We start from the raw sequence: 13,112 nt of genomic DNA on the forward strand, positions 1-13,112 counted from the left end.
ATTGTATGAATTTTTGTTAGGATTCTTTCCAAATCTGCTTTGGCTTTTTCTACATTACCTAATGTGCACATAAAGACTATTATTTTTATCATTATTATTACTCATATAACTCACTGCATACATTCCAATCATATACCATAATCAGAAAGGGAGTTGCGTCATGCTGTGAGATTAAGGGATAATTGGGGTAATCCCAAAATTTTGCACTCATGTGCACATAATGCTTAAAGCTCTGGTCGAGTAATTGGGTAGCTCCTCTATGCATACTTTATGGGAAGAATTGGACAAGGATGAGAAGCTAATGACAGGCTGTGATTTTTCAGTGATGAGATAATGTGGCATGGGTAGATTTAGTAGAGAACATGGAGCTAGGAATCCCTGAATTTAAATCCTGCCTTAAATATTTACTATGTAACTTAAGCCAAAAGTCACTTAACTTCCCTGGGGCTCAGATGCCATATCTATAAAATGATAATACCATTAGCAATTACCTCACAAGGATGTTGTGTCGATCAAACGAGTAATGTAATGGATACCATTTTGCAAACCTTAAAAAGCTACATAAAAATACAAGTGCCCTTCCTGGTGCCAGTGCTGCTGCTATTTCTATTGCTATTATTACAACTACTACTATTGATGGAGAGAGCACCCAAATGGTTAAAATAGATTCCATTTAAGCATGGAAATATGACTGCATCCTAGTATCCTAGGAAAAATCATATCACCCTCAGGAAAATGGCATATGATCAACAAGCTGTGTGTAGAGTAGAGATGGAGAAAAAGGGAGGTAATTAGTTGTTTAACGCTGCCTATTGAGGTGAAAATAGGTGGTTCCATTACCCAGATTTCTTGCTCCAAACAAGCCCTTTCTAAAATAATCATACTGAAATCAAGTCCAATCACTCTGTTCTCTTATCTCCCATAGAACTTTGCATCTTTCCAATTGGATTCCTATGTTCTGTCTTCTTAGACAGGTATGCAAAGAACGGGCCAGGTGAATTAGCATCCATTAGAGGAGCATTCCCACTGTCCTTGAGGGAAAGTATCTATTCTACTGTTTATATGGTCAATGATTGTATAAGACCTACTTTCATAAAACTGGTCACTCTTACTAGAATATACATATCGAGTTTTATTCATCTTTTTAATCTAACATAGAACTTTGCACATTGAAGGAATTAAATACTGACTAAATTAATTAATGATAATCAATTAATAGTGGCAATTCCAAGACTTTAAAAATGGATTTGAATAGCTTAACTATAGGATCACAGGATTTTGAGGCTAAAAGAGGATTTTGTGATAACCTAGTTGATCTCTTTATTTTAAAGATCAGGAAACCGATGACCAGAAAGGCAAATGTGTCCAAGCTCACGTGGCTAAGAAATGGAAGCAACAGAATTCAAACCCTCAGCTTCAAGGCACAGTGTAATAATGAAAAGAAAGAGCACTGAGCTGGAGTCAGATGACACGAGTTCCTAATCCTGCCTCTGATGCTTACTGCAGTGTGATCCGGAGCAAGCCGCTTAATCTCTCTGGGCGTTGGGCTCTTCTGTTAAATGAGAATGTTGGACTAGTTGGCCACTGAGATTCCTTCCAACTCTAAATCTATCTCTAATTATACCAAATGTTGTAGTTTTTCCCATTACAGTTGCTATTTAGTAAGCTAGATTTGTGCATTTTTGAAGATTAAGTGAAATATAATGTCTTTAATACTTTTGAAGAGCTGATTTTACTATTTACTGAGATCAAACATGCATGCTGCCCAAACTGCATAATGCTTTGCAAGCCTGACTCTTTGTTAACATCTACCTAAAAAAAAAAAAAGCGTAGTTACTAGAAGAAAAGCCTTGAGTATTCAGAAAGGGAAAATAGCAATAAGGTTCTGGTCAGCTTTTTGCTGGCAAAATAAAATTTAGAATTAAGTCAATTGTTCAGATAGTTCAAATCAATGAATGCTTTCACCCAAATTATCTGGGAATAGCTATAGTCTGAGATGATTAGCCACTGAAGCTTGACTTGTTCTTATAGAGCTATATCCACTAGACAACTAGGCTTGTGTTTATCTGCTGGCTGTTAAAGCAACTGTTTAACACCAGGTCCCTTAATCATGGTTGTATCTTTTTGCCTATAAAGAAAAATATTTTGATAAGAACATCACTACCTCTCACTTGTCAAAGGATTCCATTAAACTAGTAGTGGTTAACTCCTATAGAATCATCAAGGGATATTCTTTTTCCATGTTTCAGCTTCCAGGAAAACTTCCTTAATCATGAGAGAACTATGTATAGTTATGAATATGTGTGTGCATAAAGCATAGTTACTGTATACTGTTACAGACCAGACTTTGATAGATATGTATTTGGTTGCTGTTACAGTTACCCATAACAAAGGAAATAACAGAAAACTGAATTATGTGGGATAAGGATGTTTCTTTTATACTATACCATGGAAGACATTTGAGAGGTTCATGGAGCTCAGATGTTCAGTTCTATTCCAGAATCCCACAAGGTCAAAGATCAAGAAAATTGGAAAAGTAGAACACAAATCCCTAATGAATTTGGTCATTGTAGACAGTTGTTAGGAGAAAAGAGGATCTTAGGATTTAGAGCTAGAAGGGACGTTAGAAATCGTGTGGTCCAGCCCTCTTGTTTATTTTTGTTTAATTGTGTTGATATCTTCTGTACTCACCTTCATTTCTAAACATCCCACTTTCCCTCCCTTACTCAGCAATACTCCTTGTAACCAAAAAGAAAAAAAAGAAAAAGAAATCTAGCAAAATTAAACAACACATCAATTCAGTATGACAATAAATGTAATATTCTATAACCATTGCCCTCTACTTGTGCAAAAACCAAAAAGTGGATGGAGGGGCCTTTTTTCATCCCTTATTTGAAGACAAACTGAATCATTAATGTTTCCTTTGTTTTCAATTCCATTGCTGTGTACAGTGTTCTCCTGGTTCCGTTTACTTTACTCTGTTGCTATTCCATTTCTCTTCCCATGTTTTTTTCTGAATTCTTGATACTCATCATTTTTCATGGAACGGTGATATTTCATTACATTCATGTACCACTTTAGCCATTTTCCCAACCAATGGACATTTACTTTGTTCCTAATTCTTTGTTACCACAAACATTGTTGCTATGAATGTTCTGATGTACATCAACCTCTCCACTAATTTTGGAGATGAAGATATTTTTGATTTGGCATATAGATAACTCCCTCAACTTCCCCTTAGATTTGACTGCATGCATAATCTGGGAAAGCTCTACTAAGTCTCTTCAGCTGACAGTTCAAAATCACTGAAACAATTAATAAAACATCAAAGAACATGTGTATACCTGAACTCGTGTGACGTGTAGATACATAACACAAGCCACTAGGAAGCATATGCAGAAGACCAGGAGAACCAGGACGATGATACTCCTAGGGGGAGAAATGCATTAGAGAATTGATTCAGTCATGTGAGCATTTCTATACTTGTTCTCTCCATGTATGTTCTTGTCATGTTCTTTTCCCTAACTCCTTTTAAGGTTCAGTTTAAGGCTAAGCATGATGACAGAGGCCTCTAATCCCAGATCCCTTGGAAGCTGAGGCCAGTAGATCTCATGAACTCTGGAGTTCTGAGATACAGTGGGTGTTTGCACTAAGCTTGGCCTCCATACAGTGAGCCCCTGGGGGAAGTGTATTAGGTTGTCTAAGGAGGGGGGAAATGACCCAGGTCAGTAAGCTCCTGAGCCAATCAGTGGTGGGATTGGGTGCATGAGTGGACACTATGCTTCTAACCTCAATAAGAGAGAGAAATTCAATTTTTAAAAGAAAAAGAAAAATATTCAATTCAAATGTCACCTCCTTCTTTAGCTTAAAGTACACAGACTATTTAATTTTTATATCTTTTTTTTAATCTCCAATGCCCACAATAGTTTATGACACACAATGGGTACTTAATGCTTATTGAACTCAATTGATGAGATGACCTTGGGTTCTCAAAGTCTATGCTAACAGAATGATACACTGTATGTCTGTCATTCTTTCAGTTTGTATCCCTGGTGCTTTACATAATGTGTGGAGCTTAATAAATACTTGCTGATTGGTTGATAATTATCTAAGACCCAGACTAGTACAAATACGGATCAGCTAATCACCAGAAGGTTGGCCAACATGTGGTAAAAAGTTTTTCGGCCATAATAATTTAAGAAGACCAACTACTAGGTTGTGGAGGGGCTGTGATCTGTCTTGGTAGAGTATAATCATAATTTTTAAAAAGTAGGTCTAGATCTATGATTTTATTGGAGTCTATGGAAATCCCCTCCCTTCCTCCATAGTTGATCAGATCTTTCCTTTAACTTGCAATCTTAATGTGTTGCCTAGGACATATAAAGTTTAAGTGCCTTTCAAAGGGTCACACAGAAAGTGTGCTTCTTAAGCATGATTTGAACCTAGGTCTTGTTTCCTCAAAGGACAGCCCTCTTTTCTCTCTATACCATTATATTGTACTGCCACCCAATAATAGTAATAATAACTTGAGTTTTACAATTTCGCATAGATAAAAAAGTTCTATAGGCAGTTGGGTGGCACAGTGGATAGAACCTTGGATCTGGGTTTAGGGAGACCTATTTTCAAATGAAGTCTTAGCCACTAGCTGTGTGGGCATGTCACTTAACTTCTATCTGCCTCAGTTTCCTCATTTGTAAAATGAGGATAATGATAGCATCTAACTCCAAGAATTGTTCTGAGGATAAAATGAGATAATACTTGTAAAGCACTTTGCAAAGTTGAAAGTACTATATAAATGCTTTTGTTGTTGTTCAGTTGCTTTTCAGTCATGCCTGCCTCTTCATGACCTCATTTTGGTGTTATCTTGGAAAAGATACTGGAGGAGTTTACCATTTCCTTCTCCAGCTCATTTTACAGACAAGGAAACTGAGGCAAAAAGGGCTGAGTGACTTGCCCAGGGTCACACAGCTAGGAGATGTCTAAAGCCAAATTTGAACTCAGATCCTCCTGACTTCAGGCCTGGCACTCCATCCACTGTACCCTCTAGCTGCCCCGTATGAATGCTAACTGTTAATATTACATAAAATGCTTTATGTACAATATTTCATTTAATCTTCTAAGCAACCCTGTCTGGTAAATAGCAGAGGTAATATTATCATAGAGATGAGGAAACTGTGATTCATAAGGGAAAAGTGTCTTGCCTGAGGCTCCACCCCTAATAAGTGGTCGGACCAGCCTTTTCCATATAGATCTTCTCACACCACTGGGAACAAAGGGTGCTATTTCGTTATAGATGAAAATACTGGCAAACAGAGTACAAAGCCACTCATTTTAGGCCTCTAACCAGTGTCTCCCAGTCAGGAGCATAGCTAGGAAGAAAATTGTCTTTCCAAACACTTTCTACTCATTATTTATGATCAATAAATATTTATTAAGCACCTACTATGTACCAAGTATTGTGCTAAGTGCTAGGAATACAAAAAAAGGCAATCCTCAAGAATTTTCCAATTTAATGGGGGATACAAACAAATATATACAAAACAAGTTATATACAAGATAAATAGGAAATAATTTACAGAAGGGAGACATTAGAATTAAGAGGGATCAAGGAAGGCTTCCTATAAAAAATGGAATTTGAGTTGAAACTTAAGTCATGGAGATTAGTAGGTAGAAGCCAGGGGGGTCAACATATACAGAACAGAGGAGGGAGAAAGAACATTCCAGGCACAGACAATAGCCACAGAAAAAACCCAGAGCTCAGAAATGGAGTGTTCCTGGAATGGCCAGGAGGCCATTGATTGGAGAGCAGGGTGTAAAAAGACTGGAAAGGTAAGAAGGGGTTAGGTTATGAAGGGCTTTGAATGCGAAACAGCATTTTGTATTTGATCCTGCAGGCAATCCAGTGCTATTCAAGTTTTTCTTTATATTTCTTAATATATGAAACACGCAAACATTTAGCAGGGAATTTAAAAATATTTCTTAATGAAAAATGTTTACATTAAAAATTTTAAGTCACATATGGGTCCATTTTGAAATAAAAGGCATTAACAAAATCTTTCAACCTAATTGTTTTCCCCAATGTTGATTTATTGCTTTGGAGTCACAAGGTTCACTTGAGAAAGTAAAGCCACAGTCAATGTAATTAATCTTTGATTGGGAGGAGTGGATTAAGGGAGCAGAATATTTAACAAGGTTTTCAGCTATATTAAAGCCGGAAAAGCTACTCACTGTGGGATTATTAGAAGGTAGACAAGGCCAAATAAGGCAGCTAGAACCAGTGAAAGGACCACAGCACTGGTGAAATACTCATCTTGAAGCTGGTGATACTGTGGAAGGAGAAAAGTTGGAAATTAGATGCTGAGGGGATGCTTGCAAACATTCATCTGAGAGGTATGCAGTGAGAAACAGAGCCTCAATAATATTGATAAAGGGAGTTTATAAAAATGCTATATTATCTCATGAATTTTAAAAATGTTAAAAGAAAAACATCTTCCCTTATTCCTCAAACCCTTTTTAAAATCTGCTTTATTAGCAAAAAGAAAAACCCAGATAAATCATAAAAACCAAGCCCTAAATATCAAGAAACTTTCATGTAGGGTCTTGAGCTCAAAATTTTAAACTGGAGTCACTTACTTTTTCTTCCCGTTCTTTATGTTTGTACTGTAGGGTAAAGAAATTCAAGTCTGCCATCTCAGACTCTGTTTGCCGGGCTTCTATTAAACGGCTGATGTATCTGTTAACTCGAGTTCCTGGAGTGGTGTATACAATATTTGTAGAAAAAGAGGATCGATTCCTGAGTTTTTCAGAGGCTGTCCTTAATGCTCTCCTCTGTAGTATCAATGGAAATAAAAAGACTTGTTCAAAACCTTGATTTTTTAAAAAAAATCATATTAAAAAACCTCATTTGACAGAACATGTGTTTATTTTCTCATCAAACATGCAGGAACCATATTTGCTGAAGTTTCTTTGTTAGGATCAGTTATACAGTTTATGAAGATAATTTCTTACATGATCTTGGCATCTGGCATAAATGGCAATATTAGTGTCAGTTGGAAAAAAAGAACCCTAGCCAGTTTCTATACCAGTTTCATTGGTATGAAAACAAACCTGTAATCCAGAAGAGACTGGAAATCAACCTGGAAATTAACATGGGTATCTTCAAAAAAATGTTTAGTTGAGGGCACAAATAAATATTTAAGTATCAACACTGAGAAGCTCTGTCATGGATCATAAAATATGATTGGCTTTTATCTAATCTTGAAATTTAGAGTCAGAAGGGAGTTATGGATCATGTAATCTAGAGATCACCCATCTTAAAACTAGGTTTGGCAACACATCCTCCATAACAAAGGTGAATGGGCATTTCTCTGTTCTAAGACTTCGGTTGACAATGATGTCTTATTAGTGCATCATTTTCTTGTATGCCATTCCCATTTCCTCATGAGCTTTGAGAAAGAAATATTTTAAAGGAAGTCGTGAGAGTCAATGGATAACCCAGATGGTCAGAAAGTGAGAGTCATTTATAAGAGAGGGCTAGCCAGATCATTGCACTGGTATACCTGAAAGAGTAAAAGACCTAAAGGAATTAGAATAACAGCTAGCATTTATGGAACACCTGAAGGTTAGCAAAGCATTTTACAGATGTTAACTCATTGGATCCTCCCAACAATCCTGTGAGGTAGGTGCTACTATCACCCACATTTTACAAAGGAAGAAACTGAGGCTAGAAGAGTTTCAGTGACTTGGCCCAGGGTCATAAGACTATTGAGAAACTCAGGTCTTCCTGACTCCAAGTCCAGTCTCCATACAATGCACCACCTAGCTGCTTGAGGAAGGAAGAACTCTAGTATATTGAGTAGATTCTTTAAGGAAAATGTATGCCAGGGCATGATCAAGACAAGATGAAAGGGTATGACTAAATTGTGATGGGGACCAGTGGAGGACACACTTACCCCAGTGAGATCACAAGTTGATTTAATTATTGAATGTGACTTCTTTCATCTCCTTCTTCCCTCAAGTCTCAGAAAGAAAGTCCCTCTCCCTTGTCAAAACTAAGTGCTCCCGCTAGTTTCCCATTTTTTCTTACATCTTTCTCTCTGTCTCTCTCTCTCTCTGTCTCCCCCCCATCTCTTCTTCCTTTTCTGCTCCCCCTTTCCCTTCCTTTCCACCTTCTTACCACGGGCTATTTATGATCCAGTTAAAACTCTCTCTCTGACTTGCCATATGTCAGGCTTTGTGCTAAGCACCATAATAAAAATCATAATAGTAATAATGATAACTACATTTATATAGCACTTATCACGTGTCAGCAATATGCTCTTTACAATTATTATTTTATTTATCTCACAACAACCCTGGGAGGTAGGTGCAATTATCATCCCCATTTTACAGTTGAAGATATAGAGGCAAACAGAGGTTAAGTGACTTGCACAGGTCATGTAGCTAGTAGGCATCTGAAGCCAGATTTGAACTCAGGTCTTCCTGACTCCAGGCCCCAGTGCTCTATCCACAGTATCACTTGGCTTCCTAAGTACCATGCATCAGCTGTCATGTCTCCATTGAATTTCCCTTAGCACCTGGGACCTCCTCACTCTAGAACATCCGTCCTTCCCTGAGGCCTTCTCATCCTGGAATATTTCTCCATCATTCTGGCCCTCTTCCCACGTTGGTTAGTCCCTCTTAGGGCCTCCTTCTTGGGAAAGGGCCTGTGCTAGATGACCTTCATTCCTCTCCTGGCTCTGCTTCTGACTTTCTGGACATTGATACTTTGCCTCCATGTCTGTACCTACCCCTACCTCCCACCTTTATCACAGCTTCCTTTTATGTATTATCTTCCTCCATTAGAATGTAAGCTACTTGAGGGCATGGACAGCTTTTCTTTTTGCTTGTATTTTTTGCCCTGTGCTTACACAGTACCTAAAACATAGTCCACACTTCATACATGCTTGTTGCCTTATTGGTTTGTTTTTTTTTTGCTTTTTGTTGTTGTTGTTGTTTTTGCTTTTGTTTTTTGGTGAGGCAATTGGGGTTAAGTGACTTGCCCAGGGTCATACAGCTAGTAAGTGTTATGTGTCTGAGGCTGGATTTGAACTCAGGTCCTCCTGACTCCAGGGCTGGTGCTCTATCCACTGTACCACCTAGCTGCCCCTGTTTTGTTTCATTTTTTTTTTTTACCCCACTATTCCTAGTTCCTAGCAGATAGAAACCTTTCAATAAATATTTGTGATCTGAAATAACAAAGATAAGAAGATGTTATCTCAAGAGTCAGTTACATTCTACAGGAAAGGCTCTCTCCTATTTGGAGTTTCATTTTTTTTGTTTCTATTTTTGTTCTGTTTTATTTTTCCCACAGCAGAAGATTCTTGTTTTTCCTCCCATGTTTGGTTGTATGTTTTTTTCTTTAACTAAACAGGAAACCACTATAATGAATAAATCTGGGCAAAACTGACTATCTATCTGGCAAAAATACTGTTACCTTAATATCAACCTGGCACTGAACAACAATTATATATAGATATAGATGATGTAGATGTAGATATAGATATAAATATAGATGACACAAACAGATAGAGATGTAGATATATAGATGCAGGTATACCCGGAGTCTTGTCTGCAGTCAGAGAGTTTGGGGCTGAGTTGAAAACTTAACTCTTGACAACCAGGGAAGCCCTTGGTATATTGGAAGGTAGAAATGGATGAGATAACTCTACTATCACTTCCACATCAAATTATGTATTTAAGTAGAACCATATGTCTCAAAGTCATTCCAAGCATTTTTACTGGCCTCTTTTTTTTTACTTACAGAAATGCCACAAATGGGGCTAAGTAGAGGAAATAATGATCTTGTCCCCTGGACTTAGCATTGTATCTGCCTTTCCTTACCCACTTAGCTTTGTGGTAAAACAAAAAAGGCTTAAGGTTTGAAAATCAGGGAACTCTAACTCTCAGAAATGTTTGATGAGAATTAGATAAATAACCGTTTTCCTGATTTATAGCCTAACCTTGAAAGATTGAGATTGGGAGGCATATGGAATACTTACCATGAGCTAGAGCATTGTTATTGCTCATGGAAATCCTAAGGTAAGGGACCAGGAAGTTGAGTCCAAAGAAAAGATTGAATGATGGCCATTAGTTTACTGGGAAAACCATGCTATTTGTTCTAATGAATATGGTGCCTATAGCTGAGAATCTCCTGCTGAGGAGATTCGAGGTTTGGCAACCATAACTCTTAGAAAACAAGACAAAACAGAGCATGAGGGAAGACTTTTCTTAATCCCAGGCAAGGGTTTCTGCCATTTATTTAAAAAAATAAAGAAAAAGTCTGTAGGATTTAAGCTAAAAGATCATGGTGGCATCTACTCCTCTCAAGGAAGACATAGCAAAGGATTTCAGTTGATCCAGAAACTGGAGGCAGGGAATCCAAGTGAGCAGCATTCAGTCAAGTAGCATCTGACAGAAACTACAACATGAGCCACGGATCAGTGAAGCATCTAGCAAAGCAGTAAAGGGGTGTTCATCAGAGTGTGTCCAGAAGGAGCTAGCAGTGTTCAGCAGAACAGCTTCCAGAAGAGGCTGACTGGCCAAAAGCAACAGTATCCAGAGGACAGGAGGAGATCAGCAGACAGCAGGCCTAGCGGGAACACGAGGTGCCACCACTAGCAGACGTCAGCAGTTCTAAATTCTTGGGCCCTACAGTGTACCTCACTCCAGGTGCCCCCTACATATGCTCTCTATTGTCCTCGGGACGTGATAGCTGGGTAAATCTACATTTGAGTGTATATGTGTAGAAGAGTGCACCCCAATTGTACAAGGGAAGTGGGTTGCTGTTACTTATCTTATTATGCTCTTTCATTAAATGCTTTAACTTGGAACTAATTGGATCCTCTAGATGACCGCTTAAGGGCAAGCACATCAATAGGAGTTCTGAGCAATGGTTTTAGGAGATTGCACCAGTGGTGCAATTATACATGTTTAACAATTGGCTCTCTGAATGACATACTATTAAGTTTGATCTGCATTATTTACATTTTCCCTTAAATCTAGATAATCAACAAAACCATAAATCAAGTCCTGATTTGCAAATATTTTCCTGTTTCCAAGGTGTAAATACTCACTGAATAGTTCACGATTCCCAAGAAAATATAAGCTGACTTCAGCACATCCCTGATTTAGACACATAAAACACCTTGAATCTGAGGGGTCTACCAGGTGAGTTAAAGGGTTCTCCAAGGTGCTACTTAAAAAATCAACAGGAAAAAGAAGTAGATGGGAGGGAGTTAGTGGCTTTAGAAGTCTTAGGCTCTGGGTCCAACCACTAGCCTCACTTTGTTGCTGCTACCCTTGATATTGGAGAGTTATGTAAAGTTATAGTTCTTGGACTAGAATATCCATCAGTACTTCTCTCTCCTTAATAATGGCTTCCATTTCTATAGAACATTAGGGCCCTCTTTTTTCATAATACTTCTGTAAGGTAGGTAGTATGCATGTTATTATTATCATCTTCACATGCAAAAGAACATCTGAGACCTTTGGTATCTGAAGTACCTCCATTTTCAGAGTAGATTTATAACAATCACCCAATAGCCTCTGGCTTCTGGAACTGGAGATAGAATAATTAGATCCCTTTGGCTTTCTTCCATTTCTCTTCTGCTGCTCTCCCTGCTCTTTAGTTAGAATACTATCTATCAAAGCAATCTCTGATTGTAAAGAGCAGTGGGTCATATGCACAGAAATCCAAAGGGGAAGAGAGAAAAATAAAACTAGCTTCATAGTTAAGCATTTCATTAGGGTTTCCCCTTTCCCTCCCATTATAAGTGTATATATGTTCCTGTGTGCCACATTCTAAAGTTGAAGTGTTAAGTATTAACCTATTTTGTGTCTGCCTGTAAACCACCTATTTAAAACAGGCTACTTTCCATCTGTCAACCCAGTCCTTTCTACAAAGACAAGAAATTGTAAAAAGCTTAAAAGCAATCTATAGAAAGGGAAAGGAAATGAGAATGATAATAAGGCAGGAAAAAAGCTCTAGGGGTGAACATTCATTTCCAGGATTTTCCCCTAGTAGCAAGTCACACAGCTCATAATCTAATTGCACATTGAGCTCGATAAGATCAATCATTTCCATTTCTATTTGTGTTGGATGTGTTCATTATTCAACCCAAGGAAAAGGTCATAACCTTGGTGACAGCTGACATTGAAAAAAATATATTTGTTATGAAATTCAGGGGTGGTGAAGATTTAAATCTGTGAATTTCTGGCAATAGGGAATTTCTTTCTATGATTGACATTTTAGTTTTGAAGTCTCTGGGAGCCAGAAACAACACTAAAAGGACTTGTGGAAATGGGGTCTAAGAACAACTACCAGAGGTCCCAAGTCTTTTGGAGTTGAAGATATTAAAGGACCTTCAAGGGACCTCAGAACTGCCATCACTGGGAGCTAAGAATAGGCTCCTCCATTCACATATGTGAAAATCCAATAATCAGGTATTTTTACTGCCTCGGATGCTCAGATGGATATCCCTTTTCCCCAGGCATTTGAAAAAACAAATTCTCCCTTAGTCAGTCGATAGGCAGTTATTAAGTGCCTACCGTATGCTAGGCACTGTGCTAAAAAGGCTGGGGATACAAAGAAAGGCAAAGGATCATCCTAGCCCTCAAGGATCTTATTATTTAATGGGGAAGAAAAAATGCAGATCACTATGTACAAATAAGCTATTATAGAAGAGAAGTAGGAAATAAGTAATTGAAAGAAGGCACTGCAGTTAAGAAAGGCATCCTGTGGAAGGTGGGATTTTATCTGGAACTTAAAGGAAGTCAAGGAAACCAGGAGGAAGAGAGCACTCTAGGAATGGAGGATAACCAGTGAAAATGCCCAGAGTCGAGATGCGGAATGTCTAATATGAAAAATAGCAAGGAGGACAGTGTCACTGGATCAAAGAGTAAAGGAATGTTTAAGATGTAAGAAGACTGGAAAGGTTGGGGCGCGGGAATCGAAGTTATGAAGGGCTTTAAACATCAGAGAATTTTAGATTTGATATTGTAGGTGGTGGGAATCTCTGAGGTTTATTGAATGGGGAAAGGGGTTATGACATGGTCTACAGAACTCAGTGACT

At 38.1% G+C, this 13,112-nt stretch overlaps 1 protein-coding gene across 3 annotated transcripts in view; it reads right to left on the bottom strand.

Annotated features, from left to right (window-relative positions):
- Positions 1 to 13,112, bottom strand: part of ADCY1 (adenylate cyclase 1) — a 334,238-nt gene that overhangs the window by 61,629 nt on the left and 259,497 nt on the right. For all 3 annotated transcript variants that reach the window (XR_003566882.1, XM_027837234.1, XM_027837233.1), the window contains exons 9-11: positions 6,634 to 6,828; positions 6,229 to 6,326; positions 3,345 to 3,429 (exon numbers count right to left, since the gene is read on the bottom strand). Coding sequence is in view for 2 of the 3 variants with exons in the window: in XM_027837234.1 (XP_027693035.1) it covers positions 3,345 to 3,429; positions 6,229 to 6,326; positions 6,634 to 6,828 (378 nt within the window). In the remaining variant the exon portion in view is untranslated. The remainder of the gene's footprint in view (positions 1 to 3,344; positions 3,430 to 6,228; positions 6,327 to 6,633; positions 6,829 to 13,112) is intronic.

This window comes from Vombatus ursinus, unplaced genomic scaffold, assembly GCF_900497805.2.
Source record: "Vombatus ursinus unplaced genomic scaffold, bare-nosed wombat genome assembly UNPS02014820.1, whole genome shotgun sequence".
In the NCBI taxonomy this organism is placed as follows: Eukaryota; Metazoa; Chordata; class Mammalia; order Diprotodontia; family Vombatidae; genus Vombatus; species Vombatus ursinus.